Raw genomic sequence first — 12890 nt, forward strand, 5'->3', positions numbered from 1 at the left:
AAGAGGAGTCAAGGCCCAAGATGTATCTCAAAGTGCATGGTGTGTTGAGGGGTAGTGTGTGGGCAGGGGAAGCCAGAATGTGAACCTAGAGAAGGAAAAGGGGGCCTCCAGGCAGCAACTTAGACTGAGAAGGATCTGGAGATAATATGGAGAGATGCTGTCCTCAGTAGGCTGGCCCGGGGAGTTCCTGAAGACTGGTCAGCAGAGAAAGAAGTGACATGACAGACGGGTGGGTGAGGAACTCAAGGAAGGGTATACAGACCAGCTAGTGGTCGTTCAGCTGAGCTACGACACAAGTCAGAATGGCTATCGCAGTGGGAGAGAGGCAATGACAATTTGAGGGCCACCTGACGAGCTGTGCTCAGTGGTTCAGGCTGAGGGACACCCAGTCTTAGATTACTGGATGAACACAATGCTGTCAAAATCAAGGACCACATAGGCAAGAAAGTTTGTAGAGAAGAACAATGAGTGAGGATTCATCCAGAGATGCTATATTGCGGGGTGCTGACTGTCCCGTGTGAAGCTGGAAAGCGGATGGGGGGCTCAGTGGAGCCAGATGGCTGACCAGGAGGAGGGCGGGTTTGAAACATCATGCTAAGAGCTCAATTAGCTCAATCTGTCCACAGAGAGGGCAGCAGAGCCCCCCAGTGCTGCTCCCGGGGTTAAGGGTCACTCAGCAGTGAGCTTTGTGGAATGAGCGCCCAGTGGGCCTGGTGACGACACGGAGCCCCTTCTGGTGGTGGCTTTCACGGACTGCACTGTGATGCACACTGCACCATGCTCCCGCAGGACAGGACCCTCGCCTCCTGACCCTCCCACCACCAGGATCGTTTGCACCTACTCTGGCGGTAGAGTTCAATAAATCTCTTCTGATACTGTATTAGCTCGGCTCGGCTGGGAACTTCATCAATCTTGCGATGCAAAATCGCTATTTCTCGATTTCTTCGAGCCTAAAGGCAAAAGGGAGGAGGAGACAGTACTATTTGGTAAAAGGTCTTACATGCTCTCTGCCCCCATCTCCTTCTGAGCACAGCCACACACCCGAAAATCTGCTGTGGCCTGAGGCCCCCATCTCAGATTCTGACGGACTCTCCTCTACTTTGCAACACACGGAGGTGTGTGTAGCTATGAACTAGAACCAGAGAAGGCACGATGTTAATGGGTCGGCAAGGAAAATCCTGAGTAGTTAAGGCTTTTGTGGAGAGCCCTCAGCCATCCCTCCAGGTCCCAAAAGTCTCTAGAGTAGTGGATTCCACCACCACCAGGTGCGGAACAGGTACGGAAAGGAAGGCCTCCCAGGTGATGAGGAACTGCCTCCATATGGATTCCAAATTCCTCAGCTTGTTGATAAGCTCCTCCAATACCTTTCTAGAATTTTCTCCCTACCATGGATTTGGGGTACGTTAGCCAAACTGGCCACTGACTGTACCTGGGGAGGCACAGCGGTGCTGTGCGGCTCAGGGAGGGTTTAGGCTCCCGAGGCCTGGCAGGCAGTACCAGTGGGAAGTGGCTGGGTTCCCACACTGCTCCCCACTCCCACTCATGGTCCAGGACTAACAGGCTCTTGGCACTGCCCTTCTCCTGTGCCACCCCATCTCTCTCTGGCCCGCCCTGCTCACGACAGCACGTGTGTGTCTCGAAGAACTGGGGGAATACAAACCTCTGGGAGAGAAGCTCACCAGCCCCTCTGGAGACCACACCCAACGTCGGGTCTCTGAGGCTCTGGTCAGAGGCAAAAATGTGCTTCTATTGGCCAAGACTACCCTGCCCTCTGGGTGCTCAGGCTCTGACTCTTATGTCCCCGCCCCCTTCCCCTCTTCTCCCCCCCAGGAATCTTAAGATACAATTATTCACTGTTTTAATACATCTTTAACCTTTCCCTTTCTACTGGCTCCTTCTCACCAGCATTTAGACAGGCTACAGTCCCTCATCCCTCAAAAGCCCTTCCCTAAGCTCTGATCACCTTTCAGCCCTCAGCCTCCTTCTGCAACAATAGCCCACCTTCCCTAGCCTCTCAGTGCCTCTTGCTGCCCCCATGCCCTGTGGTCATCCTCATGGCAGCTGGCTTCTCCAGACTCCCACTGTACTGCTCTCACCAAGGTCACCACAGGCCTCCTCTGGGAGACAGCTCATGGACAACCATCAGCTTCCAGCTTTCTTGATTTCTAGCAAAATTCACTATTCTCTCTGCCGAGCCCCCTGCTCAGCTTCTGCAAGCCCCTGCACTTACCCATCTGGCTTCCTTCCCTCCTGGGTTCCTTCTTTCCCTCTGCCTGTCCCCACACAGGGTTTGCCCCATTTCCACAGCTTTGGTTATCACCTACACAGTGCCGACATCCAAATCTCCAGCCCAGACTATTCTGAGCATCAGACCTGACATCCAATCATTTCTTGGACATTTCTACTTAGTCGAGTGCCCCAACTTTTAAAGCTCGTTAACACTCCTATACACACACGCCCTGAAGCCTATTCCTTTTGTTAATGCTTTCACTCAGTGAATAACACAAGTATCTACCCTACAGCCTGAGTCAGAAATTCAAGTACCATCCATGACTCCTCTGTTTCTCTGACCCAATTGATGCTAGGTCCTATCAGATACAGCTCCTCAGTCTCTCCTGTGCCAGGTCATTTCTGCCCATCCCCATGGCCCCTGCTCTGGCTCAGCCCCTCAGCAGGACTATGGTTTTATGGTAGCTTCCCTTTAGCCAGTTTGAAGCTGCCCACAATAGGCAGTTTGCAGCTGCCCACAATAGGCAGTTTGCATATAAACACCCTCGTACTTTGATGTATATGCACATATCTTGGTTCTCAAATAGCCAGCCAGCTCCCAGAAGACTGGCCATCCCATTTACTATTCCTGGGACCTAAGGCAACCCTGAATATACTGTAAGCACACAGTCACAAATTTTCAAGTATGCAGCTGTGTTTTCCTGATTTTATTTAATTCTGTTTCTTTAAAGATTAGCAGTGTCCTTGTATTAAGGATGAATTTGACATATCCGAATTTCACCAAATAGCTCAGCAAAAGAAGCAACAGCCAGAGACAGGAGAAATGAGGGCTCACCAGCCCCGGCAGCCCTTTGGCCATTCCCATCAGAGCCTGGCTTTCTCTTCCCAGGAACAGGAAGTAGGCCCAAGCCAAAGTACAACACAAGTTAGGTCTTGGCTTCTGAGCTTCTGTGAGTCAGATCCTGGCAATGTAAGGGATTTTACCACGCAATTTTGACATTATGTCCATTTATCTTTGGGACCAACTCTAAAACCTACTTCCCCCATATTTAATGGCTTTCTTACAAACCTCCAAGGTTATCAAACAAGACAGCCAAAATGGGCACTGTACGAGAGCACTAGAACTTGAATGCCGGCTCTGGCACTCACCAGCTGCTTGACTCTGGACAAGCATGGAACGGATCTGAGTCAGCTTCTTCATACAGAAAATGGGGCTAAAACCTACTCTCCACCCCGGGTCAGGATCAATCAACATGAAGGAAAGTAACATACCGAAGTGAGGTGTTATTGTTATCTTAAACCACGTAGTTACCCTCCAGAAGGCAGCCTCAGCACCAACCTCGTTTTTAGATACTGACAATTCCTAGTTCTGCTACAGGACATTCATACCTAGTTAGGTATATTTATCTATCTTTTTGTTCGTGCTTTCACTTACCTGTAGTAAACGGATCTTGTAAAGTTTCTCTTTCTCCATATTATACCGTTTGTCTAGGTCTTCCTAAAAATTGGAAAAGGACACAACCATCTAAGAGCAGGAAACTTTCATTCTTCAATGAAGTCTTTTGAAAGTGAAATTTTTTTTTTTTTTTTTTAGAGACAGCGTGAGTAGGGGAAGGGGCAGGGGTGGGGGAGAGAGAGAGAGAGAGAGAGACAGAGACAGAGAATCTTCAGCAGATCCACACTCAGTGCAGAGCTTGATGCTGGGCTCGATCCCATGAGTCAGGTCAGGATCATGACCTGAGCCAAAATTAAGAGTCAGACGTCCAACTAAACCACCCAGATACCCCAGAAATTGAATATTTTTGTCACATCTTTCCATTCTGAGGCCCCAAATTTCTTTTCTCCAATGGCTGAGTTTAGGGTCTGGGTCTCTGTGTTATGTAAGACCCTTGAGGCTCTTTCACATCACTTTATTACAATTCTTCCTTCTTCTGGGGTCTAGGTGAAATCTAGTGTTCTTAAGTGGAGTATCCCCCAATTTATGCCTGCCACCAAAATCTACAATGATAAGGAAGTCATTATTAAAGAATCTCTTGTTCTAGGTATCTGCGTTTACAGTGACGCTGGATTTGTTTTCTACGTTTCTACTTAGAGCTACACTATCCAACATGAGAGCCACTAGCTACATGGGGCTGTTTAAATTTACTTTAACTGAAATTTGAAAAAAATTCAGTTTCTCAATTACGATAGCCACGCTTCCAGTGCTCAGGGGCCACACAAGGAGCTAGTGGCTATCAGAGTGAACAGTGTGGACACAGAACACTGTCATCACTGTACAACGTTCTTTTGGGCAGCACTGAATTACAAGAAACTGGTTTAACAACCTGTGGGCCAAATTCACCTCTCTTCCTATTTTTGTAAATAAAGTTTTATAGGAACAAAGCCATGTCCTTTCATTTACATACGGACCCTGCCTTCGGGTAGCGGAGTTGGCAAAGCTGAGGCTATTTCCTGTTTGGTCCCTTACGGTGTGCTGACCTTGGAATGTAGTACCATAGGGACAGTTTCCTCGCTCTGCATCACCCCCACCCCTCCAAGCCTGTGGGTTGGGACCAGCAGGTGTGGCCAGGGCAGGCCTCTCGCCTTCTCAGCTGGGATACCAGAGCAAACACAGAACGCCTGAACAAAGTCTGGGAGAAAACCCTCCAGAATGGCGGCCTTCAGGGCGATCACTGGTTAGACCCTGCTTCCATCTGAGGGGCCAGGTGTGTAAAATGGGGCAATGCCCCTGAGAGCCCACACACCAAGACGTGGTCATAGTGAAAATTAAAGCAGGTGTGAAAACTGTCAGGGGAAGGTACAACGCTGGTGGCCACTCCCGGGGAGGGCAATGGCAGTCCTGAGATTGGGTACGTACTTACATTATGAGTCATCACAGGGGTTAGGGCACCATGTGGATCTCCAGAAGACAGGGTCTGAAATGATGAAAAGTAATGAACATCCTTCCTGAGTAAGGGGTATGGGACAGAAGCTGAGGGTCTGGATGTAGGAAGGGGTGGGGGACAGTTCATGGGCCATGTCTACGGGCCCCAGATTTTAATTTGTTCTTACATGTGTGTCACAACAAACAAACTGCAACTGTCTTTGAATGTAATAATTCCTCCAACAAGATGTGATTGCTAAGAAGAGAAATATGATCTTGAAAGTCTGATTTATGCAAACTCAGTGGCTGAGCTGACGATTTGAGCCTCAAAGTTTTAGAAAAACCAGAGAGGCTGGCTGTCTGATGAAGGTTCCAGAACACTGCTGCACTGCACGGCCAGATTCTGCTACTCTCCTGTGCCAGTCCCATCCTGCCAGCATGGAGACACCTCCAAGACACAAATCCTGCACAGCCAGGAGCACGGTCCCTGAGCTAGGGTACGTGGACTGGTGCTGGGTGGCTTGAACCAGCCTCTTCCCCTCCTTGAGCTTTGAGCTGCCTGAACTGGATCTAAAGGGAGAGGGTGCAGTCAATGGGCTCTGAGACAACCAGCTCCTGTGTCTTGCATCGTAAGCACTTGGGGCCTCAGGGGAAGAGCTTAGAATGAAGTGTGACAAGGAAAAACAAAACCAGTAATCCCTAGTCTTACTTGGTGAGAGACACAAACTTTTTTTCTGGCCTGTGTTTTCACTTAAAAAAAAAATTATTATTAAAAAAAATAATAAAAAAATAAAAAAAAATTATTTTTTAAGTTTATTTATTTATTTTCTTTATTTTTGAGAGAGACTGAGAGCGAGCAGGGGAGGGGCAGAGAGAGAGGAAGACAGAATCCCAAGCAGACTCCACGCTGACAACGCAGAGCCCGATGTGGGGCTCGAACTCACAAACTGTGAGATCTTGACCTGAGCCAACATTAAGAGCCAGACGCTTAACCAGCTGAGCCACCCAGCTGCCCCTAACTTAACTTTCAGCGGAAATTCCCACTGGCTCCCCAGAAGAGCAAGTCCTGTGTCCTGAGAGCCAGCCACATCCAAACAAACATCACAGAATCCAGAATTAAAACGTCAACTGCGGAAACATCAATGAGTTTCAAGAAGAGCAAGTCCTGTGTCCTGAGAGCCAGCTGGTGACATCCAGCAATGCTCCAGTCATGCTGGAGCTCTAACACTATGCCTTGTTCCTTGCTTACTGCTGCCTTTTAGGGGCAGGGCATGTCCCCAGGCAGCAGCAGAGGATGAAGTGAGTAAATTGGTACAAAATTTAGAGAACAGGTTGCTCTTTGAAGAAGGTTCCTAGAAACACCCCTTCCCTAAGTGGAGGGGGAAGCCTCCAGAGGGTAAATGAGAGGGATGGAAATCTAAGGAGAGGGATGGAAATCTAAGAAAATTCTGTGATGAAAACAGTGGAGAAGCATGTGTTCAGAGGACCAGGTTGAGGGAAACTGGTCAGTCCTTATTAGCATCAGACTCTTTGCCAGTCAGTCCTCCAGAAATCCTCCCGCTGATAAGTCACAACAGCACCTAACAGTCTTGAGGACTCCCTCCAAGCCTGTATTTACCTTTTCATCTCCAGCTGGCACTCTCTCGGCTTTCAGGTTTTCGATTTCCTGCTGCAGCCGCGTCATCTCCTCCTTTAAAGGCGATACGAGCATTTACAAAATGCAGACAAGCTGGCGAATGGACTTGTGCCCGCACCACCCCTCTAGTGACCACCAGGAGTGAGGGCTTATCACAGGACCCCCAAACATCCCAGGTTTACAGGACAGGCCTGGGTTCACATGATGTTATTCTTTCACACTTTATAAGACTTCTAAATATACATACAAATTAGAACACAGTGTTTGTTAGACTGTGCTCTCAGTTTGGGGGTTTGACACACACAGTGACCGATGTGACTCACTTCCAGTCTCCTCAGGGTGGCGGGTACCCACCATAGGGCCCCGTTCATCTTACACAACTGACACAGAACTGCTCCATGAATCTACGTTTTCGGCTGCACTGGAGTCGGATGCCACAACAGCACAAGGGGTGGTGACATTTCACAAGAGTCCTGGTTCAAGATCTGCTCACATCAAGCAACACTTACTCGACAATGTGCTTTAAACTCCTGTTCCTGACTTTTCAGGTTTTCATTCATGGCTACAAGTGCTCTCAGGTTCTGCAGGATGCTGAAGAGAAAAGACCAAACAATGACATATGGAAAGCCATTATGATTTTATGAATCACACCTAAAACCAAGTCCCCAGCTAAAGAGGGACTCCCTTTTAAATTTCCTTTGTCTCTCTCCAGAGTGTCTAATGGGTTCTCCACAAATGATAATGACTCCCATTTAACTGACATTATCATTCATTTATATACTCAAGTCCATCGGGCCACATCCAAACAAACATCACAGAATGCAGAATTAAAATGTCAACTGCAGAAACATCAATGAGTTTCAAGAATACTGCATCTACTTGTACCAATTACTCAACAGTATTCAGAGCATAGATGGCATCACACAGTTTTTAATTTCCATGAAAAGGAGACAAATTACTTAAGGTCATTAGAAGAATTAATTTGAAAATAAAAATGTCAAGTATCTGACAATACTTTGCTCCATATCATGAAAGAAGCGTTGCTAATTATAAAGCCAAGTAATCTGTGCCTTCTTTGCTAAAAATGTCCTTCAAATCTGGGACTGCTCAATCTGTGCCTGAAGCTTTTTATGATTTACAATATCATTCAGGGAGATTTTACCTGGCACCTAAACACTTTGGTGCCAAAAAAGTCAAATGTCAGTGTGTCTTACACTTTATTTAAATTGTTTAAAGACAATTAAAAAAACTAATAAAAATGAAGGAAAAAAACCAGCATCTATTCTTTGATTAAAAAAAAAAAAAAAATAAAAAAAAAAAAGACTGCACCTTGAATCCCAAGGATGCAGGGCTGGAATGCTGCCAGTAAAAAACTGGTAACAAGGGTTGACTCCAAGGAGAAGAACTGGGTGGCTGGGGACACGGGTGGGAGGGAGACTTTCACCACATGCCTTTTTGTTCTGTGAACGGATTATTTGGTTTTTAAAACCAGAAGAACAAAGGTGGCGCTTGGTTGGCTCAGTCGGTTGAGCATCCAGCTCTTGATTTCAGCTCAGGTCATGATCCCAGGGTCCTGGGATCGAGCCCCAGGTAGGGTTCTGTGCTGAGTGTGAAGCCGGCTTAAGATTCTCTCTCCCCCCCCACCCCCCCCCGCCCCCCCCCCCCCGCCCATCTCTCCCACTTGCACATGCTCTCTCTCTGAAATAAAAAACTACATGAAAATTAAAAAACCAGAAAAACAAAAAAGCAAAAGCAAAATGAAAAGTGTGTTGCTTCTGCTCCCAACAGGAATTAGGAGAACGAGGTGGCCAACTCAGTGCAGCCCAAGCCTCTCAGCAAGTGCCGGAGCAATGGGGAGTCGCCACATTCTGGATGGGGCGTGTGAACCGAACCGACCCGCATGGGGCCAGACCCTCAGCTCCTCAGTCCTGTGTTCAAACAAAATAAGTCACCAGACACTGTGGCAGAGTCAGTTTCTTCAAAGGGAACACCAGGGAAAAGGGAAAGTAAACACCAGGCAGAGTCACTTTCTTCAAAGGGAAAGTAAACACACGCGGAAACGTCTTACTTTGGATCAGCTTTGGATTCTATCTTCTCCAGGGCTGCTTGCTCCTTGTCCAGTCTCTCACTGTAGCTCTTCAACTGTGAGACAGAAAAGAGGCATGGCTGCTAGACACTTGGGGGGACAGGAGAGTGAGCGTGTGCATCCTCCCTCCCCCGGCTCACATCTGTGCCCCACTTTTGACAGCTGGCCAAGCCCAGTGGACCCAGCTGTACACGGAGAAAACAGGTGCACAAGAGAAACAGGACGGGGGTGGAGAGGATAACATGGTCAAAACCAGACCCATTGAGACACATTCTGCTGGTGAAGGAAATCTTGGCAATGACTTTAAATCACAGCAGCACACGGATGGAAAGCCAGAGTAAGGCCGACGGCAGGTGCCTTTTGGTAGGTCGGTATGAAAAGGGAAGTAAAATAGGCTATGAGAGACAGACCTGGTTTAAATTCCACAACACCAATGTCATGGCTATCAGCAGGGGTAGGGTTAAATCTATCTTCTTGAGTAATTTCACTTTCTTTTTCTGAGTCAGAGGATTTAAAAAAAGAAATTTTAAAGAAACTCAGATTTCCATTTATGAGGTCTACACGTATACAACAGAATACAAAGGTGCTAAAAAGAGTAAGAAAAAAGCATCTCTTTTATGACGACCTCTAGCATCTACTGTTAGTTGGAAGAAAATGATGTACAAAACGTTGATTCCCATGTGTTTCCAATGTGTATAAAGGAATGTATATATCGAATGTTTACATGTATAAAAGGATATACGCATGAAGTATTTGTAAAAAGATTCACAAGAAACTGGTGATCCTCTGGAGAGGGTAACTATATGGCTGGGTTACAGTGATACAACTATTATACTTTTTGAATTTTGAACTGTGTGAATGTGTTACCTACTCAAAAAAACAAGATAAAAAGTTCTAAGGGTATTAGTTGAAAACGGAAGACCAAGCACAAGTTGCAACAAGCCCTTCTTGCCAAAGTCCTAAGAAAAAACAGACAATTATGTTTAAACTGGGAGCAGGTACCACAGGGACAAGAAGATGGCTGCTGGAAAGGCGGGGCTGAGGAGGCCTGCTGGATGGGATCAGCAGACACAGGAAGGATGGTCTGCAGGGCTGGCATCGCAGTAGGAGAGCCAGCTGCGCTAAGCAGTGAAGCCTGGCTCCCCTAACGATGAGCTGGAGCTCAAGCCTCAGAGGCAGGCGGGCTCCCAGAATCCGTAATGCCCAGGAGAAAGGTGGAGTGCCCCCCCCCCAAATCACATACTACCGGCTGATCTCACCCAGCAGTAGGACCCACCCTTCTACAACAATCACGGAAAGCAAAGCAGGCTGCATAAAATGGATACAGAATCCACACAGCCGGTAATAGGAAGTTTCAGAACCACAGATAAGCATACCACCAAGAATTACCCAACATGTAAGACAGAACCACAAATGAGAAAAATAAAACTGAACAAATCAATTTTGATCTGAAGAAATTGTTTATAGATCAAGAAAAACTTTCGACATGATGGATGCCCTTAGAGAGGTGGGAGAGAATACTGCACATACTACAAAGAAACCTCACACGTAGGAAATTAAAGCTGTGACTGCTGAAATTAAAACATGGACAGGCCAGAACCCGGCGGCTTGGTGATGCAGGAGCACGTAGCCTCCCCACAGGTGTCATGGGCTGTCGTCTGTCCTTGACCTTCCCTGCCCTCTCTACTTTACTAAATTTACTGGAAAGACAGGTCTCCCCTGGTTTTCAGTGCCACCAGGTTATCCTGGAAGGGCAGGTTTTGCTGAAAAGGTGAGAGGGGTCAGAATGCTCGTTTTGCCCAATCCTTGACTTGAACAGATAAGGAGGCAGAGGCCCAAAGGTGAAGTTCATTGCTTGCTCAGGGGTCTGGTCTTCAGGACTCTGACCAGCCAGGCTTCTTCGGAAGTTGCTGAATGCTAGGTTTTATACGGCTTCCCATTTTCCTAGACGGGACTTAGTTTGACCGCCCCATGAGAGAGCGAGCTCTCAGCAAGGTCTTTGGTGCCCGACAGCCAGCACTGGAATCCCGGCATCCTCGGTGTAGCTGCAAAGTCCCCAGCTGCATGACGGGGATGAAAACAGTGCTGCTAGTGTTGTTACAGACAGTCCACGGACTGATACAGGTGAGGGGCCCAGAGCACAGCCAGCACATCCTGATGGTGGCTGCTATTATTACCTGAGGATAAGAGGCAATCTCCTATCACTGACTTAAATCACTTCCTCTACCTCCCAGCACATGGAGCTCAGCAAATACCTGATTTAGTGTTTAATACAAAGAAATGCCTTTAGAGCCACTTGGGATTTATACCCTAAGCCATACAAGTGTCTTAGGAAATTGATATCAAGATGCTTTGCCTTTAATCTCTCCCAGATGGTTATACAAAAACTGATCCATGGCTTGGCAAACTTCATGCCAGAGACTCTGTGGCAGTAACATTTAGACAGCAGCAGGGGCTCTGCCCTAGGAGTCTGCCACCCAGCCCATAGGAAGGTAGTCACAGAGCAGTGTGAAGAAAGCTCATCTGTCCAAATGCGACACAGGCTTCTCTGGGAAGCATGACAAAAAATCGCATTCTGCCGTTCTTTTGCCTGCCCTTTGCAAACGTTCTGACAATAACTGAAGAGACTGGCCCAGGTCAGAATTAAAAAGTTTCGTCAGGTTGACAGCAAGGCAGTGAGCTGAGTGCTACATATGGCTATAGAAATAAGAATTTTAAACGGGCACGTTTCGTGTGAAATTACAAAAAAGGGAGGGGGGTACTGCCTTAGTGTCAGAGAGGTTGTTGAAGACCAGTCCTGCTTCCATGTGGTTCGGAAAGTACCAGGTGGGGCCCCTGTAGGAGGCCCCTGTAGAGTGTGGCTATCGCTCGAGCACCAAAATCACCATGAGGAGAGCTTTTCCGATCCAGAGGAGGATAGCTCTCTATGGAAACACGAGGGACAGAAATATGTAAACTCCTCTCATGACAGGGCTGGCATCAGAAGCGTCTGTTTTCCTGGCCTGGTCTCCCAGGCCATCACAAGTAGTAGGTGAGCCACACTGTAAACGCCCATGTGAGATGGCAGACTCCAAACCTGGGGTAGAAAACGCATCATGTGCTTCGAAATATACCCACCGCCCCCCTGCCCCCCAAATCGGCCTGGAAGATAACCAGCAATGATGAACAACAAATTACAGCCTTCTGTAGTTCTCTCATCTTATGAAAAGAAGCCTTCTCGTTCTTAAGGAATTCAGTACTTTGAAGCTATTCTACAATCTGTGGGCTTGTAGAGGAGCCGGGCCCACTTACTGGGCACGGGCCCCCCAAATTCTACGTGGCCCGTGCCCTGCTGAGTGGGCTGGCCTTCCTCGGGAAGCCTTTCCCGATGCTTCACGGCCCACGACAGTGTGTATAAACTGGCTGCAGGGGTCATACTGTGAGCTGGTCCCATGTCCCCAGACGGCCCTGAGCCCTGAGAAGTGGACAGTGATGCCTCCCCACAGACTGATGATACAAGGCATTCTGATGATGATAGGGGTGCAGGCCAAAAGCGGCTCTGCAAATCTACTCACCTCTGTCAGAGTTTTCTTGGTTTCATCATATCTGGCTTGTAGGCTGGTGTGACTTGCCTGCAGCTATAAAACAAAGAGGAGATACCTGATCTCATTCGATCCTTACAGCAGCACAGCTATGGGCGGATCCCCGTCTCACACATGGGAAAATGGAAACTCAGAAGACACTTAAACTGAGCGAATGTGGGAATTTTAGAATGGCTGTCAACAAGTGAAGAAAAAAATTCATATAATTAGCACCAACTACATGTCAGGTGATACGCTAGATATTCTGCGTAAGTTCTATCATTGAATCCTTAAATTCAACGGAAGAAGACATTATTCTTACTTTATTTTTTTTAATGTTTATTTATTTATTTTGAGAGGGCAGAGAGAGAGACACAGACAGAGGGAAAGAGAATCCCAAGCAAGCTCTGTGCTGTTGGTGCAGAGCCTGGCAAGGGGCTTGATTTAAGGAACTGTGAAATAATGACCCGAGCCTAAATCAAGAGTTGGAGGCTTAACCAACAGAGCCACCCAGGC

The 12890-nt window shown here is 47.4% G+C and overlaps 1 protein-coding gene across 2 annotated transcripts in view; it reads right to left on the bottom strand.

Moving 5' to 3' along the window:
* The window catches only part of CCDC93 (coiled-coil domain containing 93), a 91505-nt gene that overhangs the window by 16303 nt on the left and 62312 nt on the right, over positions 1-12890 (bottom strand). For both annotated transcript variants that reach the window (XM_049615731.1, XM_049615730.1), the window contains exons 13-19: positions 12369-12431; positions 8797-8870; positions 7238-7319; positions 6711-6782; positions 5091-5144; positions 3665-3727; positions 842-950 (exon numbers count right to left, since the gene is read on the bottom strand). In XM_049615731.1, the coding sequence (XP_049471688.1) occupies positions 842-950; positions 3665-3727; positions 5091-5144; positions 6711-6782; positions 7238-7319; positions 8797-8870; positions 12369-12431 (517 nt within the window). The remainder of the gene's footprint in view (positions 1-841; positions 951-3664; positions 3728-5090; positions 5145-6710; positions 6783-7237; positions 7320-8796; positions 8871-12368; positions 12432-12890) is intronic.

This window comes from Panthera uncia (genome assembly GCF_023721935.1).
Source record: "Panthera uncia isolate 11264 chromosome C1 unlocalized genomic scaffold, Puncia_PCG_1.0 HiC_scaffold_3, whole genome shotgun sequence".
NCBI classification, from domain to species: Eukaryota; Metazoa; Chordata; class Mammalia; order Carnivora; family Felidae; genus Panthera; species Panthera uncia.